Source organism: Pleurodeles waltl, chromosome 7 (genome assembly GCF_031143425.1).
Source record: "Pleurodeles waltl isolate 20211129_DDA chromosome 7, aPleWal1.hap1.20221129, whole genome shotgun sequence".
NCBI classification, from domain to species: Eukaryota; Metazoa; Chordata; class Amphibia; order Caudata; family Salamandridae; genus Pleurodeles; species Pleurodeles waltl.
In genome coordinates this window covers 776,706,350-776,730,264 of record NC_090446.1, presented here as the reverse complement: position 1 = coordinate 776,730,264, position 23,915 = coordinate 776,706,350, and the positions used below count along the sequence as shown (strand labels likewise).

The 23,915-nt window shown below is 45.5% G+C and overlaps 1 protein-coding gene across 7 annotated transcripts in view; it reads left to right on the top strand.

Moving 5' to 3' along the window:
- CNOT6 (CCR4-NOT transcription complex subunit 6) overlaps positions 1-23,915 on the top strand; it is a 264,606-nt gene that overhangs the window by 134,888 nt on the left and 105,803 nt on the right. For all 7 annotated transcript variants that reach the window (XM_069199286.1, XM_069199289.1, XM_069199285.1 and 4 more), the window contains exon 10: positions 2,165-2,398. In XM_069199286.1, the coding sequence (XP_069055387.1) occupies positions 2,165-2,398 (234 nt within the window). The remainder of the gene's footprint in view (positions 1-2,164; positions 2,399-23,915) is intronic.

The following is a 23,915-nucleotide window of genomic DNA, read 5'->3' as shown; positions in this document are numbered from 1 at the left end:
AGACGCCTACCCCTTGTGGGTGCTTTCGCTGCTCAGCATATAGTGGAGGCTCCAAGTTCACCTCTCCCAAAGCCTCAATGTCCTTTCAGCACCAGCCTGCCCAACAAACTACCACAAGTGGCTACTTCAGGGGTGCCTGCCATTAGAACAGTGCCACAGATACCCACAAAGTAGCTTTCCCAGCTACGAAATGGCTTAACATTCCATTTTATCCTGTCAGAGTATTTTTGCACTGTGAATCTTTTCTGGATTCACATGCTGTGCATTATTCCGCCATCTTGTGGCTGGGTCTGGAACTCTCCAACTTTTTAGTCTTGCTTTTGTTTTTTGTTGTTGTTGGGCGCTGACCGATCTGCCTATTTGGTGCTTCCTTTGACGTTTTATCCCCTCCTCCAGAAGCCCTTACCTTTGGTCACTAGCTTCAGATTTTTATTTTTTCTTCATCTTCTTGGTGGAGGTGAGTGGGTTGCTTGTGAATCCAGAAAATTCTTCAAGATGCAAAACTACATCTACAGGTAAACTGTTAGTTTTGCAGTGTGAATCTTTTCTGGATTCACATGCTGTGCATCAATTTAGTAGTAGTTTGTCCAATTTGCGGAGGTTGGGTTGATGGACTTAAATTTGTAAAGCTATGTTTTATTACTTTTTGACCTACTTGGGCTTCTTTGTTCATCTGAATGTCTATGCAACTGTGTTTTGTGAACATGTGTATTGATGACCACTTTGTTACAGGATATATGTGGCAGCAGAGTGTACGTTAGAAAGACAATGGTTGCTCCTTTCTTCATTGAGTGTGCCCTTGGGGTGAGCTCAGGTTCTCCCACGCACCTTTGACATATTTGTATTGTTTCTGAAATCCATCTAGCAACTGTACCTTAAGTTACTGCTAAGGATACACATAGTTGTTTCATCTTTCTGCTTGACTTAGTTCTCTCCATGTAGTACATTCTTGCACATCTTGCGTCCAGTGTGTGCAAAGCTCTCTCCACTTGATATTTGGGGTTTTAGAAAAACTTGTTATTTTATAGTTTGATTTAAGTGGAAGTGTGAAAGTATCTTTGGTTAAAAACTGCAGATCTGTTCTCATGACAATTCTGCCTTTGTGAATCTGCAGGTATGGTTCCTGAACTTTGAGTGCTTGTATTTTGCTCACCCTACAAAGCGATGTTATGGCCATCAGGAAAGCTGTTTTCAATGTGAGCATCTTTAGAGTGGCTTTGTGCAAGGGCTCAAAGGGTGCCTTCATTAATTGAGTTAATACCACATTAATGTTCCATGCAGGTGTGGGTACCGTCTGGGGGGAGCGATCCTCTTTTCCCCTACTAGAAAGAGTTTTATCACTGGAGTTGTAACAATTACCTCAGGAGAAAAAGCTTGACATTCATTGGATATGTTCAGGTGCATCAAGTTTTAATTTCCAACCTTAATGCTAAAGTTACATAACATGCATTTATTTACTTACCTAAAATCCTTCCATTCCATAATGTTCGTTCTGGAATGCTTTCAGCTTCAATTATTCTGAAGAATCTGGAATTACAAAATGCAGACCTGGTTAAATGTGTATCACTTGTTAACAATATTTAAATGCTGACACTATTTAGTTATTACCTATTTTGTTCTTTAATAATCTGTCTGGGTTTTATTAAGTGATGGCTTTTATGTTGGAACCTGGGTTCGTCTCTTTTTTGTAATTTCTGAACATCGGAAAGTGCTTGCTCTACTTTCTACACATCCAAAAGTACATGTATTTTGCCTTCACGTAAGCATTTTTTTCGGTCTTATGGAATTGTGTGCCAAATTCATGTTGCCCGTAATGGGCTTTTAAGCTGGCACTATGAAGATCTGTGTAGTACCGGTGAAACATGGATGCTTGAGGCTTTGCATCTTCATAACTTGATCACTTGATGAGTTAAAATGTACTGCACCAGATTCCCAAATGCAAAAGTCAGTGTGAATGAAACACTGTCCTGTTTATCAAAAGTTCATCGGGAGAGAAGTAATCAATTAAATTGGTATCCAACTGTACAGTTCTGGGTTATGGTTTCTTAAAACATAAATTTTTATTTCCTTCTATGCTATTTACCCAAAAATGTGATGATAAATGAAACTGTCCTTTATTCTTTTGGAGTGTTGATCAATGTTTATTTGTTGTTTGCTCTTATAGCTGGAAAACCATGCAATGATCTGGAAAAGCAGCTTATACTGGTAGCTAATGCTCATATGCATTGGGATCCTGAGTACTCCGATGTGAAACTGGTGCAGACCATGATGTTCCTCTCAGAAGTAAAGAATATTGTTGATGAAGCCTCTCGCAGACTCAAGCCTGGTGTTTCAGGAGAAGCTGGTGGAACCATTCCGCTTGTGCTCTGTGCAGATCTTAATTCTCTGCCAGACTCTGGTAAGGACTGTAATTGAAGTAGTGCTTGTTCTTTTCTACTTAAGTGCATCAGCTAGATCAGAGAATGGGATGGATTATAGTCACAACAATGAAATTTAGTGAGTCATATAACTTCCTAGTTCTAGTTGTCATCAAGTGTTAAGTAGTATCTCACTTCAGATTTTTCCAGTGCAGGAATTGTTGTACATTTTAAATGCTCCTAAATCTCAAGCTCCAAAATGTGGTCAGTACTTTAACTCAGTTGCAGTGCTACGACAAGTGAGTGGATGCAGGTAGTTGTATATCTTGCCATTGTGTATTTAAGCCCACTCCTTTCCTTCATATAAGTCCCTAGACAAACAGTACCCTTAGCATTCTTCCACAAAAAAAACGTAATCCAGTGGCATGCAGTTGTTTTCCTCGAGCAAACTCTCCTGCTCGTGGGACCATTGGAAATAGTCATTCCCTGATGCCCATCTCTTCCTCATTATTCAAGCCTATAACGGTTCTCAAAAAGATGAAACTGAAGTTCCCAAATTAATCAGCTAACCAGTGCTAGGCCATATTGGACATTTTCAGTTGATGTTTGATACCGTCTGGGCCACTGTCCAGGGTTTGGCACATTCCTGCATTTTTAGCATTTGCAGTCGCTCTGAGCCATACACCACTTTTAGAGCTTCCACAAGTTCTGACCTTGATGGTGCTTCAGATTAAATGCCTGCCTTCTTCTATGTCCACCGTTGCGCTTTCAGTGTTCTCTGACGCAGTCAGTCTTCAAAACTGATTTGTGGCTCTGCTTCGAAGTCTTGAGATATTACCTGAATGGCCAATGAAAAAATGTGTGTGCCTGCTTTAATGCCTTTAGAAACCCTCCTAGGGTCCACAGATTTGCTCAGATGATGGAACCTTTTGGATCAGATTCTGATACCCTGGTAATACCCAACAGATACTTTGGACGCAGGGAGAAAGATGACTAGGAGTCTACATATGATGCTAATGTTTTACTGGGCTCTACTTCGTCCTACAAAATGAAAGTGACCTTACCCTTCAAAATAAAGGCCTGTTCATTTACCTCAGTGGTCCTAAAAGCTGCTGAAGCACTAGAATTACTTTTGTGCACTGCTGAAAGTCCAACAGATTAACTGAAATCCCACAGCAGTCCTCAGCAGTTTCAGAACCCCTGCCTTTCAATCAGCTAGTACTGGCTGTCTGTAAGAAACCCTTTTTGGGCCCGACAGTCCACAAACTAATCGCACAACTTCACAGGCTACATCTTCGGACCCAATACTCTTGTCTTCTCATCCTTCACTTGTGTCTGGGGCTCCCCCTGTCCCCAAATGATTGATGGAAGACCGTCTCCATTTTGCAGCAGGAAGTGCAAGTCTTTTTGCCCAAAAGGGCTGTTGATAAGGTACAGGTGCCAGAAGTAAGGTGCATGGTTGCTATTCCTGCTACTTTTTGGTGCCCAAAAAGGACAGAGACCTCCGACCTATGTAAGACCTGCACCCCCTCAGCGCCATTCTCTGAAAGGAGATTTTTTAAATGCTCACCCTGGCCCAGGTGTCATCTCCCCATGACCCTGGAGACTGGATAGTGGTGTTAGACCGACAGAATTCGGTCTGTCTTTATATTCTTCTCCTGCCAGGCCCATCGGCTCTACCTGCACTTTGTGGTGGGGGAGGAACGTTTTTAGTTCGCTGTGCTCCCCTTTGGTCTGACCAGTACCCTACGGGTGTTTACAAAAGTGATGGAGGTAGCTCATCTTCGGAGCACTGTGTTGCTCACGAGGTAATTAGCCCTGCTTTGCCTAATCATGATCCCAGTATTAAGTTGTCTCGCTCAAATTGAGTGGCTTTGGCCCAAAATCTGGGGGTTCACTGGGACTTCTGGCAAACTTACTACTACTGATCAAAGAATCAGTTTGTATAATTTGTATCCCAGGAGCATGTTTCCTAGTCCCGGATGGGAGGGATGGGTGTGTAACTGTACCACGGTCAAACAAAGGTAGCGCTTTGTGTTGCCATCAGCGCGCAGAGCCCATAACAGTCGCTGGGGGTGCTGTGGCAGGGAATATGTTCACTTACAGTAGTAGTCCAGTCCTCCTTCATATTTACTCTAGTGCTAGCCCCCAAATGTCCTCTGGAAGAGGAGTGTTGGTGTACATGATTAACAGAACCAAATGTAGGGAGCCTAGCTGGAAAGTGAATAAACCACTCATTAATGTGATGCATTGGATCAGACATTGAAGGCACTGTTCTTTATACATCATTTTCCTATGTCTTCCAAGCCCCTGAATTATTTTAGACCAGTTGTAACTAGTCAGCTATATACAGAAAGTTTGGTAGCTCTGGAAACTAGGTCTATCTTGTTCAATGGGTCTGATATCCAGTTTCAAGGTGGTATTCCTAAGGTATTTCCCATTAGAGTTGTCAATGATTATTCAGAAAAAAATTCTTGAATTCAAGAAGGGGTGCAATCCTGCTGCCTTCTCCTGCATCTGCTATCAGTGCAGTTGACTGACTCAGCAGTCTTCTGGATAAGATGCCAAGACATTTTGCAAACAACTGCTGGCTAAAAAATACCTACATGTGAATGAGTAATTGTGAGATTCCATCTCCTTTCCAGGCTGAGGTCCCCATCATCAACCAAGTTTCATGTTTTGACATGCTTCCCTGGAAATATACTTCACTCACCCGGGATCATCTTTGTGGCATTCGTAGACAAGAGAGCTGCTTTTGATCTTGTTCCTAGGATCAGTCTGTAGTGTGCTCTCAAGTCTATGGGTGTTCCACCTCATTTCTCGAACATTGGATCTTTCATAGATTTGCATTCCCTGTCATCTAAGTGGGAGTCCCATGGTAGAATAGTAAAGCAATGTACATCATTAGATATAATTTTAATAGGCCCTAATGGCAATGAACCATAGGTTTTATAGCGTATCTGTCCTTTTTTTAGGTTTCACCTGTGCACTATTTGTGCTGTGCTAGGGTTTTTTTTTTTTTTATTCTTAAAAGGGGCTTAAACGCCGCCTATTACTTATCTCTAATTACCATCGGCTTGCTCACATGTGGGTCTCGCGTCACTCTAGTTTCCTTTTACTTACCTTTGGTTGGCTCCCAAATGGCTCCTACACCACTCTTGTTTACTTACCTACTATTGGCCAGCGCCCCTTCTTCGCCTCCATCATCTTCCTGTGCTTCGAGTCTTCGTGCTGGCCTGTAGTGGAGTCTCGCCCAAGTACTGTTTCTGGTGGCTCCTGTCCCTACACTGCAGGGTCCTGCAATGGAGACACGTGTGTGTGTGTGTGTGTGTGTGTATATATGTTCGATGGCATGTGTAGCTGCAGATACACATGCTGTGCATATTCCGCCATCTAGTGTTGGGCTCTGAGTGTTACAAGTTGTTTTTCTTCGAAGAAGTCTTTTCGAGTCACGAGATCGAGGGACTCCTCCCCTTTCGGCTCCATTGCGCATGGGTGTCGACTCATCTTAGATTGTTTTCTTTCCGCCATCGGGTTCGGACATGTTCCTCTTCGCTCCGTGTTTCGGTTCGGAAAGTTAGGTAAATCTCGGAAAATTCGACGGTATTGTTTGCGTTTGGTATCGGGTTAGTTATAGCAGATCGACAGAGAATAAAAAAAGAGCTCTGGCAGCCCTTTGGGGCTTCTATCCCCCGGCGGGGCCTGGTCGACCCGACCGCGTGCGTCTTCAAGGCTCATGGAACGGACCCCATTCCGCTTATGCCCCGAATGCCACAATAAGTATCCTTACACAGATCAGCATTTGGTCTGTAATTTGTGTTTGTCCCCCGAACACAAAGAGGATACTTGCGAGGCCTGTCTGGCATTTCGGTCGAAGAAGACGCTACGGGACCGGAGAGCTCGAAGGCTTCAAATGGTGTTGACGCCGTCAGGACACCACAACATCGAGGAAGAGGAGACTTTCTCCATTGCCGACTCGGACGAGGCCGAAAGTGAGCAGCCGGCGAAAACCACGAGTAAACCTGCCCCGGCCAAAACTCACGCCAAAATCATGAAGGCCCAGGGGACGCCACCGCCGGCAGGCCATGGCTTAACCCGTAAACTCTGTGACCAACCATCGGCACCGAAAAAGGGCACACACGTGTCGAAGACATCTGACTCCAGTCGAGATACCGGCACAGAGTATCCTCGGCACCGAGATACTGGCTCCGACCAAACTCGACACCGAGATGCCGAGCAAAGTCGGCACCGAGAGATCTGCACCCCGAAACCGAAAAAAGTGGCTTCGGAGCCAAAAAAGACTGTGGAAAATTTTGGTGCCAAAACACCCAGCATCGGAGCCGAAACAAAGTTCTTATTCCGAAGAACAAGGCCTTTCAGCACAACTACAAGGCCATAAATTTGGACAAGAATTAGAGATGGGGGAGCCAGACTATACACAAAGAAGGCTCCATATTCAAAAAGATACAGGGAAAATAAAAACTCTTCCCCCTAATAAAAGGAAACTTGCTTTCCAAGACACAGAGAAACAGCCAAAAGCAAAGGTGGCGAAAGAAAAAACTCCACCACGTTTTTCACCACAACCATCGCCACAGCACTCACCGCAACGATCACCAATTGCAACACCTCCTATGATGCAATCTCCAACGCACACAGGGATGACCCAGGACGACCCAGATGCATGGGATCTATATGATGCACCAGTATCTGACAATATCCCAGACTGCTACCCGGCAAGACAGTCACCACCTGAAGACAGTACTGCTTACATGCAGGTGGTGTCCAGAGCAGCTACTTTTCACAATGTAGCACTGCATGCTGAATTTTTTGAGGATGACTTTTTATTTAATACTTTGTCGTCAACACACAGCCAGTACCAGAGTCTGCCGATGTTACCAGGGATGTTAAAACACGCAAAACAAGTGTTTCAAGACCCTGTCAAGTGCAGAGCCATTACACCTAAGGTGGAAAAAAAGTACAAGCCTGCCCCTACAGACCCTGTGTACATCATGCAACCACTAACACCTGACTCCGTGGTAGTAGGCACAGCACGCAAAAGGGCAAACTCACAGACTTCTGGTGATGCACCACCACCTGACAAAAAGTCGAAAGTTTAATGCCGCGGGGAAAAGAGTTGCAGCGCAGGCAGCCAATCAATGGCGCATTGCCAATTCACAGGCTTTATTGGCAAGATATGACAGGGCTCATTGGGATGAAATGCAGCATTTTATTGAACATCTTCCCAAGGAGTTTCAAAAGCGTGCACAGCAAGTGGTGGAGGAGGGCCAAAGTATTTCCAACAACCAGATACGATCGGCAATGGACGCAGCGGACACAGCTGCCAGAACTGTAAATACAGCGGTCACTATTCGGAGACACGCATGGCTCCGCAACTCCGGATTTAAGCCAGAGATCCAACAGGCTGTGCTTAATATGCCTTTTAATGGACAACAGTTGTTTGGGCCGGAGGTGGATACAGCTATAGAGAAGCTAAAGGAGGACACTGACACGGCCAAAGCCATGGGCGCGCTCTTCTCCCCACAGAGCAGAGGCACCTTTTAGAAATCCACACTTTAGGGGGGGGTTTCGAGCCCAAAGCACAGAACCCCCAACCTCACAAGCCAGACCCACATACCAGGGCCAGTATCAAAGAGGAGGCTTTCGGGGACAATATAGAGGTGGACCGTTCCCTAAAACCAGAGGGAAATTCCAAAGCCCAAAGACCCCACAAACTAAACAGTGACTTCAATGTCACAAATCCCCAACACAACACCAGTGGGGGGAGGGGGGGTGTAGACTCCCAGATAATTACAAAAATTGGGAAGAAATAACTACAGACTTGTGGGTCCTAGCCATTATCCAACATGGTTATTGCATAGAATTCCTACAATTACCACCAGTGTGCCTCCAAGAACACACAACATGTCCAAACAGCACTTGGATCTATTACAACTAGAAGTCCAAGCGTTGTTACAAAAAGAGGCAATAGAACTCGTACCCAACCATCAGAAAGGAACAGGTGTTTATTCCCTGTATTTTCTAATACCCAAAAAGGAGAAAACTCTGAGACCCATCTTAGATCTCAGAACACTAAATCTTTACATCACATCAGATCACTTTCACATGGTAACACTTCAAGGCGTGATCCCCTTGCTCAAACAACAAAACTACATGTCAACATTAGATCTAAAGGATGCGTACTTCCATATTCCCATACATCCTTCACACAGGAAATACTTGAGGTTTTTAATCCAAGGAGTACATTACCAATTCAAAGTGTTACCAGTCGGGATAACAACAGCACCAAGGGTATTTACAAAATGCCTTGCAGTAGTAGCGGCACATATCAGAAGACAACACATACACGTATTCCTGTATCTAGACGATTGGTTAATAAAAACCAACACTCAGAAACAGTGTCTTCAACACACAAAATACGTCATAGAAACACTTCACAAATTAGGGTTCTCAATAAACTACCTAAAATCACACTTACAACCGTGTCAAATACAACAATACTTAAGAGCGACAATCAACACAAAAAAAGAGATTGCCACTCCAAGTCCACAAAGGGTACAAGCATTCCAAAATGTAATACAAGGCATGCACCCAAACCAACAATACCAAGTAAAATTAGTGATGAAACTTCTAGGCATAATGTCTTCATGCATAGCCATTGTCCCAAACGCAAGATTACACATGCTATCCTTACAACAGTGCCTAGCGACACAATGGACACAAGCACAGGGTCAACTTCAGGATCTAGTGTTGATAGACCGCCAAACACACACCTCGCTTCAATGGTGGAATCCTATAAATTCAAACTAAGGGCGGCCCTTCCAAGACCCAGTGCCTCAATACGTGATCACAACAGATGCTTCCATGCCAGGGTGGGGAGCACACCTCAACCAACACAGCATCCAGGGACAATGGGACACTCAGCAAAAACAACTTCATCTAAATCAACTAGAACTACTAGAAGTGTTTCTAGCATTAAAAGCATTTCAACCACTAATAGCACACAAACACATTCTTGTCAAAACAGACAACATGACAACAATGTATTACCTAAACAAACAGGGAGGCACACAGTTGTGTCTCTTAGCACAGAAGATTTGGCATTGGGCGATTCACAATCACATTCGCCTAATAGCGCAATACATACCAGGAATTCAAAACCAGTTAGCCGACAATCTGTCGATCACCAACAGATCCACGAATGGGAAATTCATCCCCAGATACTACAAACCTACTTCCAAAACTGGGGGACACCGCAAATAGACCTATTCCCAACAAAAGAAAACGCAAAATGCCAAAACTGCACATCTAGGTACCCATTACCTCACTCCAAGGGCAATGCGTTATGGATGAGTTGGTCAGGGATATTTGCTTACGCTTTTCCCCCTCTCCCACTCCTTCTGTATCTAGTAAACAAATTGAGTCAAAACAAACTCAAACTAATACTAATAGCACCAACTTGGGCACGACTACCTTGGTACACAACACTACTAGACCTGTCAATAGTGCCTCATATCAAACTACCAAGCAGACCAGATCTGTTAACTCAACACAAACAGCAGATCAGATACCCGAATCCAGCATCGCTCAATCTAGCAATCTGGCTCCTGAAGTCTTAGAATTCGGACATCTAGACCTTTCACAAGAATGTATGGAGGTCATCAAACAGGCTAGAAAACCTACTACAAGACATTGCTACGCAAATGAATGGAAACGATTTGTTTATTACTGTCATAATAATCAAATTCAACCATTACACGCGTCCGCGAAAAACATTGTAAGCTACTTACTACACTTACAAAAGTCTAAGTTAGCTTTTTCATCCATTAAAATACATCTCACAGCAATTTCTGCCTATCTGCAAATTACACATTCAACTTCACTATTTAGAATCCTAGTCATAAAAGCATTTATGGAGGGTCTAAAAAGGATCATTCCACCAAGAACACCACCAGTTCCTTCGTGGAACCTCAATATTGTATTAACACGACTCATGGGTCCACCATTTTGAACCCATGCACTCTAGTAAGATGCAATACTTGACCTGGAAAGTAGCCTCCCTAATAGCTATCACATCTCTCAGAAGAGTAAGTGAAATACAAGCCTTTACCATACAAGAACCCTTTCTACAAATACACAAACATAAAGTGGTTCTATGCACAAATCCCAAATTTTTGCCAAAAGGTACATCACTGTTCCACTTAAATCAAACAGTGGAACTCCCACTGTTCTTTCCAGAACCAGAGACTGTAGCTGAAAGAGCATTACATACATTAGACATAAAAAGAGCACTAATGTATTACATTGATAGAACCAAACAAATTCGCAAAACAAAACAATTGTTTGTAGCTTTCCCAAAACTTCATGCAGGGAATCCAATATCCAAACAAGGCATTGCCAGATGGATAGTTAAATGTATTCAAACCCATTATGTTAAAGCTAAGAGAGAACTGCCTATTTCACCGAAAGTACACTCCACTAGGAAGAAAGGTGCCACCATGGCATTTCTAGGGAATATACCAATGACCGAAATCTGTAAGGCAGCCACATGGTCTACGCCTCATACATTCACTAAACATTACTGTGTGGATGTGTTAACAACACAACAAGCTACAGTAGGACAGGCAGTATTACGAACATTATTTCAAACAACTTCATCTCCTACAGGCTGAACCACCGCTTTTGGGGAGATAACTGCTTACTAGTCTATGCACAGCATGTGTATCTGCAGCTACACATGCCATCGAACGGAAAATGTCACTTACCCAGTGTACATCTGTTCGTGGCATGAGACGCTGCAGATTCACATGCGCCCTCCCGCCTCCCCGGGAGCCTGTAGCCGTTATAAGTTGATAAAAATAAACTTGTACATTTGTAAACTTGTAAATATAACACTTTTAATCACATTATGTACATACATACTTACTCCATTGCATGGGCACTATTACTATATACACAACTCCTACCTCACCCTCTGCGGGGAAAACAATCTAAGATGGAGCCGAAAGGGGAGGAGTCCCTCTATCTCGTGACTCGAAAAGAGTTCTTCGAAGAAAAACCACTTGTAACACTCCGAGCCCAACACTAGATGGCGGGATATGCACAGCATGTGAATCTGCAGCGTCTCATGCCATGAACAGATGTACACTGGGTAAGTGACATTTTCCATATATATAATCAGTTCAATGGCATGTGTAGCTGCAGATACACATGCTGTGCATAATTCCGCCATCTAGTGTTGGGCTCGGAGTGTTAGAAGTTGTTTTTCTTCTAAGAAGTCTTTTTTTCGAGTCACGGGATCGAGTGACTCCTCCTCTCGGTGATAGTGCGCATGGGCATCGACTCCTTTGTTAGATTTTTTTTCTATCCGCTATCTGGTTCAGACGTGTTTCCTCTTGCTCCAAGACTTTTGATTTGGAAACTTTATATTAACTTTATTCTACCATCTGTACTGTTTCCATCTGCAGTCGATCCGATAATACCGTTGGGAGCAAGAAAACGCCCTTTCGGGGTGCTTTTGCCCTACTTGGGCCTGTTCAGACCCACCACGCCATAGTCTGATGGATCGGACTCCATTCCGATTCTGTCCTCGATGCCACACGAAATTCCCTTATACTGATCAGCAAGTGGTATGTAACCTTTGCCTTTCTCCAGAACATCGAGAGGAAGATTGTGAAGCCTGTTGGTCGTTTCGGTCGAAAGAGACACTGCGTGACTGGAGAGCAAGAAGACTTGAAATGGCATCGAAGTATACAGAGTCCACCGACACCTTAGAAGAAGAGCAGGCACAGATGGCTGTTTCGATTCAGGACACCAACTCCGAAGTAGATTCAGTTGAAGATAGCCAACCGCTCACGGTGGCTCAGCATGTGAGTACACCTGCCCCTACGCTCACTACCAAGAAACCTAGTAAGTCCTTGGGTGCACCACTGCCAGAAAGCTATGGTTCCACCCGAAAGAAATTTGTCGGCGACCGACCCTTGGGTTCGGCACCGAAAAAGGACAAGTCACCCCATCAACAGGCCACGCTTGTTTCGGTGCTGGAATCGAGTAAACCCATTAAAAGCTCCACCGCCGAGCCGACGTCCACACTCTTCAGGGTTGAAAATTTAAGGTCCGGCTTCGGAGACGAAATTTCAGATGGTATATTCGGGACGGAAAAAATTAGGTACCATTGCGGAGCCGAAAAAATCCTTCGACACAGACAAAACAGGACTTTTGAGCCGTCTAAACCACATGTTAAAGACAACTACTGGAAAATCCTCTAAAGGCATAAAACCATCTGTAAGGAAATGCCTCCTTGGCATGGTCACCCCCTGACTTTTTGCCTTTGCTGATGCTATGTTTTGAATTGAAAGTGTGCTGAGGCCTGCTAACCAGGCCCCAGCACCAGTGTTCTTATGGCTACCCTGCACTTACAATGTCTAAGGTTTTGTTTAGACACTGTAGGGGCACAGTGCTCACCTATGGTATAGTGCACCCTGCCTTAGGGCTGTAAGGCCTGCTAGAGGGGTGACTTATCTATACCTGCATAGGCAGTGAGAGGCTGGCATGGCACCCTGAGGGGAGTGCCATGTCGACTTACTCGTTTTGTTCTCACCAGCACACACAAGCTGGCAAGCAGTGTGTATGTGCTGAGTGAGGGGTCTCCAGGGTGGCATAAGACATGCTGCAGCCCTTAGAGACCTTCCTTGGCATCAGGTTCCTTGGTTCCAGGGGTACCATTTACAAGGGACTTATCTGGATGCCAGGGTGTGCCAATTGTGGATACAAAAGTACAGGTTAGGGAAAGAACACTGGTGCTGGGGCCTGGTTAGCAGGCCTCGGCACACTTTCAATTCAAAACCTAGCATCAGCAAAGGCAAAAAGTCAGGGGGTGACCATGCCAAGGAGGCATTTCCTTACACAACCCCCCTCCCCCCAAACGAAAGAGGATGAGACTAACCTTTCCCAAGAGAGTCTTCATTTTCTAAGTGGAAGAACCTGGAAAAGCCATCTGCATTGGCATGGGCAGTCCCAGGTCTGTGTTCCACTATAAAGTCCATTCCCTGTAGGGAGATGGACCACCTCAACAGTTTTGGATTTTCACCTTTCATTTGCATCCGCCATATGAGAGGTCTGTGGTCAGTCTGAACTAGGAAGTGAGTACCAAAGAGCTATGGTCTCAGCTTCTTCAGGGACCAAACCACAGCAAAGGCCTCCCTCTCAATGGCACTCCAACGCTGCTTCCTGGGGAGTAACCTCCTGCTAATGAAAGCAACAGGCTGGTCAAGGCCATCATCATTTGTTTGGGACAAAACTGCCCCTATCCCATGTTCAGAGGCATCTGTTTGCACAATGAATTGCTTGGAGTAATCTGGAGCTTTTAGAACTGGTGCTGTGCACATAGCTTGTTTCAGGGTGTCAAAGGCCTGTTGGCATTCTACAGTCCAGTTTACTTTCTTGGGCATTTTCTTGGAGGTGAGATCTGTGAGGGCTGTCACAATGGATCCATATCCCTTCACAAACCTCCTATAGTACCCAGTCAAGCCAAGGAATGCCCTGACTTGAGTCTGGGTTTTTGGAGCTGCCCAGTCCAGAATAGTCTGGATCTTAGGCTGGAGTGGCTGAACTTGGCCTCCACCAACAAGGTGTCCTAAGTAAACCACAGTTCCCTGCCCTATCTGGCATTTGGATGCCTTGATAGAGAGGCCTGCTGATTGCAGAGCCTTCAAAACCTTCTTCAGGTGATCCTGCTAGTTGGAGCTAAAGACAGCAATATCATCAAGATAAGCTGCAGTAAAGGACTCCAACCCAGCAAGGACTTGATTCACCAACCTTTGGAAGGTGGCAGGGGCATTCTTTAAACCAAAGGGCATAACAGTAAACTGATAATGCCAATCAGGTGTGGAGAATGCTGTTTTCTCTTTTGCTCCAGGTGCCATTTTGATTTGCCAGTACCCTGCTGTGAAGTCAAAGGTACTTAAGAATTTGGCAGCACCTAATTTGTCAATCAGCTCGTCCGCTCTAGGAATGGGATGGGCATCTGTCTTGGTGACAGAATGAAGACCTCTGTAGTCCACACAAAACCTCATCTCTCTCTTTCCATCTTTGGTGTGAGGTTTGGGGACTAAGACCACTGGGCTAGCCCAGGGGCTGTCAGAGTGCTCAATTACTCCCAATTCCAGCATCTTGTGGACTTCCACCTTGATGCTTTCCTTAACTTGATCAGACTGTCTGAAGATTTTGTTTTTGACAGGCATGCTGTCTCCTGTGTCCACATCATTGGTACACAGGTGTGTCTGACCAGGGGTTAGGGAAAAGAGCTCAGCAAACTGTTGTAGGACCTTCCTACAGTCAGCTTGCTGTTGGCCAGAGAGGGTGTCTGAATAGATCACTCCATCCACTGAGCCATCTTTAGGGTCTGATAAGAGGAGATCAGGGAGAGGCTCAGTCTCAGCTTCCTGGTCCTCATCTGTTACCATCAACAGATTCACATCAGCCCTGTCATGGAAGAGCTTAAGGCGGTTCACATGGATCACCCTCTTGGGGCTCCTGCTAGTGCCCAGGTCTACCAGGTAGGTGACCTGACTCTTCCTCTCTAGTACTGGGTAAGGGCCACTCCATTTGTCCTGAAGTGCCCTGGGAGCCACAGGCTCCAGAACCCAGACTTTCTTCCCTGGTTGAAATTCAACCAGTGCAGCCTTTTGGTCATACCAAAACTTCTGAAGTTGTTGGCTGGCCTCAAGGTTTTTACTTGCCTTTTCCATGTACTCTGCCATCCTTGAGCGAAGGCCAAGTACATAGTCCACTATGTCTTGTTTAGGCTCATGAAGAGGTCTCTCCCAGCCTTCTTTAACAAGAGCAAGTGGTCCCCTTACAGGGTGGCCAAACAGAAGTTCAAAGGGTGAGAACCCTACTCCCTTCTGAGGCACCTCTCTGTAAGCGAAAAGCAGACATGGCAGGAGGACATCCCATCTCCTTTTGAGTTTTTCTGGGAGCCCCATGATCATGCCCTTTAATGTCTTGTTGAATCTCTCAACAAGGCCATTAGTTTGTGGATGATATGGTGTAGTGAATTTATAAGTCACTCCACACTCATTCCACATGTGTTTCAGGTATGCTGACATGAAGTTGGTACCCCTGTCAGACACCACCTCCTTAGGGAAGCCCACTCTGGTAAAGATACCAATGAGGGCCTTGGCTACTGCAGGGGCAGTAGTCGACCTAAGGGGAATAGCTTCAGGATACCTAGTAGCATGATCCACTACTACTAGGATGTACATATTTCCTGAGGCTGTGGGAGGTTCAAGTGGACCCACTATGTCCACACCCACTCTTTCAAAGGGGACCCCCACCACTGGAAGTGGAATGAGGGGGGCCTTTGGATGTCCACCTGTCTTACCACTGGCTTGACAGGTGGGACAGGAGATGCAAAACTCCTTAACCTTCTGGGACATGTTGGGCCAGTAGAAGTGGTTGACTAACCTCTCCCACGTCTTGGTTTGTCCCAAATACCCAGCAAGGGGAATATCATGGGCTAAGGTCAGAATAAACTCTCTGAACGCCTGAGGCACTACCACTCTCCTAGTGGCACCAGGTTTGGGATCTCTTGCCTCGGTGTACAGGAGTCCATCTTCCCAATAGACCCTATGTGTTCCATTTTTCTTGCCTGTGGACTCTTCAGCAGCTTGCTGCCTAAGGCCTTCAAGAGAGGGACATGTTTCTTGTCCCTTACACAACTCTTCCCTTGAGGGTCCCCCTGGGCCTAAGAGCTCAACCTGATAAGGTTCCAGCTCCATAGGCTCAGTTCCCTCAGAGGGCAGAACTTCTTCCTGAGAAGAGAGGTTCTCTTTTTCTTGTTGTGTTGCAGCTGGTTTCCCAGCTGACTTTCCTTTTCTCTTGGTAGGCTGGGCCTTTCTTCCAGACTCCAGCTCTACTTTTTCACCCTGTGCCTTGCACTGTGCCCTTGTCTTGACACACACCAGTTCAGGGATACCCAGCATGGCTGCATGGGTTTTCAGTTCTACCTCAGCCCATGCTGAGGACTCCAGGTCATTTCCAAGCAAACAGTCTACTGGGATATTTGAGGAGACCACCACCTGTTTCAGGCCATTGACCCCTCCCCACTCTAAAGTTACCATAGCCATGGGATGTACTTTAGTCTGATTGTCAGCGTTGGTGACTGGATAAGTTTGTCCAGCCAGGTATTGGCCAGGGGAAACCAGTTTCTCTGTCACCATAGTGACACTGGCACCTGTATCCCTCAGGCCCTCTACACTTGTCCCATTAATTAAGAGCTGCTGCCTGTATTTTTGCATGTTAGGGGGCCAGGCAGCCAGTGTGGCTAAATCCACCCCACCCTCAGAGACTAATGTAGCTTCAGTGTGACACCTGATTTGCTCTGGGCACACTGTTGATCCCACTTGGAGACTAGCCATTCCAGTGTTAGCTGGAGTGGAGTTAGAAGTGGTATCTTTCTTGGGACAGGCCTTGTCTCCAGTTTGGTGTCCAGACTGACTACAGCTACGACACCAGGCCTTTTTGGGATCAAAGTTTTTACCCTTGTACCCAGAATTGTTTTGTGAAGAGGCTCTGGGCCCACCCTCCTGTGCAGGTTTTTGGGGGCCTGTAGAAGACTCTTTACTATTTCTGTTTTTGGCTGTCTCACCACCCTTCCCCTGGGGAGGTTTTGTGACACCTTTCTTTTGGTCACCCCCTGTGGAAGTTTTGGGCACCCTAGTCTTGACCCAATGGTCCGCCTTCTTTCCCAATTCTTGGGGAGAAATTGGTCCTAGGTCTACCAGATGCTGATGCAGTTTATCATTGAAACAATTACTTAATAGGTGTTCTTTCACAAATAAATTGTTCAGCCCTTCATAATTACTTACACCACTGCCTTGAATCCAACCATCTAGTGTTTTTACTGAGTAGTCTACAAAGTCAACCCAGGTCTGGCTCGAGGATTTTTGAGCCCCCCCGAATCTAATCCTATACTCCTCAGTGGAGAATCCAAAGCCCTCAATCAGGGTACCCTTCATGAGGTCATAAGATTCTGCATCTTTTCCAGAGAGTGTGAGGAGTCTATCCCTACACTTTCCTGTGAACATTTCCCAAAGGAGAGCACCCCAGTGAGATTTGTTCACTTTTCTGGTTACACAAGCCCTCTCAAAAGCTGTGAACCATTTGGTGATGTCATCACCATCTTCATATTTAGTTACAATCCCTTTAGGGATTTTCAACATGTCAGGAGAATCTCTGACCCTATTTATGTTGCTGCCACCATTGATGGGTCCTAGGCCCATCTCTTGTCTTTCCCTTTCTATGGCTAGGATCTGTCTTTCCAAAGCCTATCTTTTGGCCATCCTGGCTAACTGGATGTCCTCTTCACTGGGGTTATCCTCAGTGATTTCAGAGAGGTTGGTCCCTCCTGTGAGGGAGCCAGCATCTCTGACTATTATGCTTGGAGTCGGGGCTTGAGAGGCCCTGTCCTCCCTAGCTAGGACTGGTAGGGGGAATCATCCTCCAATTCACTATCCTCATCCTCTGTGTTGCCATCCTCAGAGGGGTTGGCCTTTTCAAACTCTGGCAACAGCTCCTGGAGCTGTAGTTTGGAAGGTCTGGGGCCCATTACTATTTTCTTTAATTTACAGAGTGACCTTAGCTCCCTCATCTTAAGATGGAGGTAAGGTGTGGTGTCGAGTTCCACCGCATTCATATCTGTACTAGACATTATGCTTCTAAAAGTTGGAATACTTTTTAAGAATCTAAAACTAGTTCTAGAATCTAATTCAAACTTTTAAACTCTAAAAGAAATGCTAACAGGGACTAACACAAGGCCCTAGCAGGAGTTTAAAGAATTTAGAAAAATTTCAAATTGCAAAAAATCAATTTCTAATGACAATTTTTGGAATTTGTCGTGTGATCAGGTATTGGCTGAGTAGTCCAGCAAATGCAAAGTCTTGTACCCCACCGCTGATCCACCAATGTAGGAAGTTGGCTCTGTATGCACTATTTCAAAGTAAGGAATAGTATGCAAGTCCAAGGGTTCCCCTTAGAGGTAAGATAGTGGCAAAAAGAGATAATACTAATGCTCTATTTTGTGGTAGTGTGGTCGAGCAGTAGGCTTATCCAAGGAGTAGTGTTAAGCATTTGTTGTACATACACACAGGCAATAAATGAGGAACACACACTCAGAGACAAATCCAGCCAATAGGTTTTGTTATAGAAAAATATCTGTTCTTAGTTTATTTTAAGAACCACAGGTTCAATTTCTACATGTAATATCTCATTTGAAAGGTATTGCAGGTAAGTACTTTAGGAACTTTGAATAATCACAGTAGCATATATACTTTTTACATAAAACACAATAAGCTGTTTTAAAAGTGGACACTTAGTGCAATTTTCACAGTTCCTGGGGGAGGTAAAGTATTGTTAGATTTCACAGGTAAGTAAGTCACTTACAGGTTTCAGTTTTGGGTCCAAGGTAGCCCACCGTTGGGGGTTCAGGGCAACCCCAAAGTTACCACACCAGCAGCTCAGGGCCGGTCAGGTGCACAGGTCAAAGAGGTGCCCAAAACACATAGGCTTCAATGGAGAGAAGGGGGTGCCCCGGTTCCAGTCTGCCAGCAGGTAAGTACCTGCGTCTTCGGAGGGCAGACCAGGGGGGTTTTGTAGGGCACCGGGGGGGGGACACAAGTCAGCTTATTGTGTTTTATGTAAAAAGTATATATGCTACTGTGATTATTCAAAGTTCCTAAAGTACTTACCTGCAATACCTTTCAAATTAGATATTACATGTAGAAATTGAACCTGTGGTTCTTAAAATAAACTAAGAACAGATATTTTTCTATGCATACTATTCCTTACTTTGAAATAGTGCATACAGAGCCAACTTCCTACACCATCTGAATATCATTCAGAGGACTCTGATATCCAGCCAATTTTGGAGGTTATAGGCAGTAGGCAAAGAAGGATACATATCCATAAGGAGACGGGGAAAATTATTGCTTCACTTCCACCACAGACCAAAAGAAAGCTGGCGTTTCAAGAGACTCTTGACACTGCTCCACCACCAGCAAAATTATTTAAAAGAAAGGAGAGGCCATCACCTCTACTGCTCTCTCCACCACATTTGCCACAGCTTTCTTTCTCTCCACCACCTACTACCCCACCACTGCCCTCACCAACACACCCCCACACCTACTCACAGGGAGATACAGTGGACCCCTGGTACTTGTATAACCCAGATCCTATACTGTTAAATGACCCAGATCTCTATCCTTCCATACCAGAGGATGGTACGGTTTACACGCAGGTCATTTCTAGGGCAGCTGCATACCCTGAGGTTCAGATGCATGCTGAACCATTGGAGTAGGATTTTCTTTTTAATACATTATGCTCCACCCATTCCCGCTACAAGTGTTTACCAATGATACCTGGTATGCTTAGACATCCTGTGGACATATTAAAGGAACCAGGGTTTTAACCCCAAGAATAGATTAAAAAAATATAAGCCTGTGCCAACCGACCCAGTCTACATCACCCAACAAGTACCACCAGGCTCTATTGTAGTTAGTGCTGCAAGGAAAAGGGCCAATAGCCAGTCTTCAGGGGGATACTCCTCCCCTTGACAAAGGAAGTAGACAGTTTAATGCTGCAGGTAAAAGGGTAGCTACACAAGCAGCCAAGCAATGGCGTATTGCCAATTTCCAAGCTCTGTTAGCAAGATATGACAGGGCACACTGGGATGAAATGCAAGAGTTTTTGCAATAGTTACCAAAAGAGCACAACAAATTCTTGAAGAGGGTCAAGCCACCACTAATCAAAATAGATCTGCCCTCGACGCAGCTGATACTGCAGCTAGAAGTATCAACACTAGCATAACAATTACTAGAACGGCATGGCTAAGATCCTCTGGGTTTAAACCCGATATACAGCAGGCAGTGCTTAACATGCTTTTTGATAACTTAAGGTCAGAAAAGATGTTATTTGATACAACTATCAAAACTCAAAAAGGATTCTGACACTGCTAAAGGCATGGGAGCCTTATATACCTCACCTTATCGGGGTTCCTTTCGCAAACAGCAGTTTAGGGGAGGTTTCAAACCCAAACTACAGAGGCTTCCACCTCACATCCTAAACAAACGCTGCAATATTATCCAAGAGGATCATTTAGAGGCTCTTCCAGGCCAACACTTTAGAGCCAGAGGAAATACCTCAGTGTCACCACTCCCCCAGAACAATGACGTTCGATGGCATCTGTCGCTGTAGATACACATGTTGTGCATAGCCCGCCATCTGGTGTTGGGTCGGAGTGTTACAAGTTGTTTTTCTTCAAAGAAGTCTTTTGAGTCACGGGACCGAGGGACTCCTCCTCTTTGTCTCCATTGCGCATGGGCGTCAACTCCATCTTCGATTGTTTTCTTTCCGCCATCGGGTTCGGACGTGTTCCTTTCGCTCCGGGTTTCGGAACGGAAAGTTAGCTGAATATCGGAAAAATTACGTCGGTATTGCTGCGTTCGGGATCGGCTTAGATAGAATCGACACCGAATCGAAGAGTGAAGAGCTCCGGTACCCTTCGGGGTAGTTTTCGATCCCCCGTCGGGGCCTGGTCGGCCCGACCGCGTGTAAAACAACGCTGATGGAACGGACCCCGTTCCGTTTCTGTCCTAAATGCCACAACAAATACCCGTATACAGACCAACATTTGGTCTGTAACCTGTGCCTGTCGCCTGAGCACAGTGAAGAGACTTGCGAGGCCTGTCGTGCGTTCCGGTCCCGAAAAACACTCCGTGACCGTCGAGCCAGAAGACTGCAGATGGCGTCCACGCCGACAGCTCACCGAGAGTTCGAGGAACAAGAGGAAGATGAAACATTCTCGATCCATGAATCGGACTCCGAGGAATTCGACGAACAAAGAACTGTGAGTAAGACGTCGAAGCCAGCACACAAGAAAAGGTACAAGGCCCAGGGGATGCCACTGCCACCAGGCCATGGCTCCACCCATAAATTCGGTGACCGATCATCGGCACCGAAAAAGGCCGAAATAGTGCTGAGATCGTCCGACTCCGGTCGAGACACCGGCACGCAGCCTTCTCGGGACCGAGAAAGTGCTGCTGAAAGAGATCGCCGAGATAGCGGAGCCGAAACTGCTCGACGCAGAGACAGCGGCACCGAGGAAGATCGGCGCCGAGAGGGTTCGACTCCGAAAAAGAAGGTCACCTTGGAGCCGAAAAAGAGTACAGACAGGGTTTCGGTGCCAAAACGACCCGCAACCGACCCAACTACTAGTTCCTATACAGAGGAGCAATCACTGTCCTCTCAGATGCGAAAGCATAGATTTGAGGAAGAGTTGCAATCTACCGAAGTGGACCAAACTCAGAAACGTATTTTTATACAGGACGGAACAGGAAAAATAAGCACCCTTCCCCCTATTAGGAGAAAAAGGAGACTGGAGTTTCAGTCAGACCAAGCACCAAAAACAAAAATGGTGAAAAGGGTAACTCCCTCTCCTCCACCTGTAACTAACGTTTCACCAGCACAAACTCCATCACATTCCCCGGCTCACACCACCATGAGCCAAGGTGACCAGGACCAAGACGCTTGGGACTTGTACGACGCCCCAGTCTCGGACAACAGTCCAGAGGCGTATCCTACAAAGCCATCACCACCAGAAGATAGCACAGCATACTCGCAAGTGGTGGCTAGAGCAGCGGAGTTCCACAACGTGTCCCTACACTCAGAACTAGTCGAGGATGACTTCTTATTCAACACCCTCTCCTCCACCCATAGCTCCTACCAAAGCCTGCCTATGCTCCCAGGAATGCTTCGGCACGCAAAGGAAATCTTCAAGGAGCCGGTCAAGAGTAGAGCAAGAACACCAAGGGTGGAAAAGAAATATAAAGCACCTCCCACAGACCCTGTTTTCATCACCTCGCAGCTGCCACCAGATTCCGTCGTAGTAGGAGCAGCTCGCAAGAGAGCCAACTCCCACACATCTGGGGATGCACCACCCCCAGAATAAAGAGAGCCGCAAGTTCGATGCAGCCGGAAAGAGTCGCAGTACAAGCTGCAAACCAGTGGCGCATTGCTAACTCACAAGCACTACTTGCGCGCTATGACAGAGCCCATTGTGACGAGATGCAACACCTCATTGAGCATCTACCCAAAGAGCTACAAAAAAGGGCGAAACAGGTGGTTGAGGAAGGACAGAACATATCTAATAATCAGATACGCTCCTTTATGGATGCAGCGGACACAGCTGCAAGAACAATTAACACATCTGTGACTATAAGAAGGCACGCATGGCTACGAACGTCTGGTTTTAAACCGGAGATACAGCAGGCAGTGCTTAATATGCCATTCAATGAGAAACAACTGTTCAGACCAGAAGTGGACACGGCAATTGAGAAACTCAAAAAGGACACTGACACTGCTAAAGCCATGGGCGCACTCTACTCCCCGCAGAGCAGAGGCACTTACAGCACCTTCCGCAAAACAACCTTTAGAGGGGGGTTTCGGGGTCAGGCCACACAAGCCAGCACCTCACAGACAACACCGTCCAGCTACCAGGGACAGTACCAGAGGGTAGGCTTTCGGGGCCAATACAGAGGACAATTCCCTAGGAATAGGGGAACATTTCAAAGCCCCAAAACCCCTACAACCAAGCAGTGACTCACATGTCACTCATCCCCTCCACACAACACCAGTGGGGGGAAGAATAGGTCAGTATTACCAAGCATGGGAGGAAATAACTACAGACACTTGGGTCTTAGCAATTATCCAACATGGTTATTGCATAGAATTTCTACAAATCCCTCCAAACATACCACCAAAAGCACAGAATTTATCAAAACAACATTCAGACCTTCTGGAAACAGAAGTTCAAGCATTATTGCAAAAGAACGCAATAGAACTAGTACCAGAAACACAAACACAGGAGTTTATTCACTGTACTTCCTAATACCAAAAAAGGACAAAACACTGAGACCAATCCTAGACCTCAGAACACTAAACACCTACATCAAATCAGAACACTTTCACATGGTCACGCTACAAGAGGTGTTACCATTGCTAAAGCAACAGGACTACATGACAACCTTAGATCTCAAAGACGCGTATTTCCACATACCAATACATCAGTCGCACAGGAAATACCTCAGGTTTGTATTCAAAGGAATACATTACCAATTCAAAGTATTGCCGTTTGGTTTAACAACCGCACCAAGAGTCTTTACAAAATGTTTAGCAGTAGTGGCTGCACACATCAGAAGGCAGCAAATACACGTATTCCCGTATCTAGACGACTGGCTAATCAAGACCAACTCACTGACCAGGTGCTCACACCACACAAATCAGGTCATACAAAACCTCTACAAACTCGGTTTCACCATCAACTATGCAAAATCACACATTCTGCCGTGCAAAGTACAACAATACCTAGGAGCCATAATGGACACAACAAAAGGATTAGCCACTCCAAGTCCACAGAGAATTAAAAATGTCAACAAGATCATACAACGCATGTATCCAACACAGAGAATACAAGCAAAAATGATA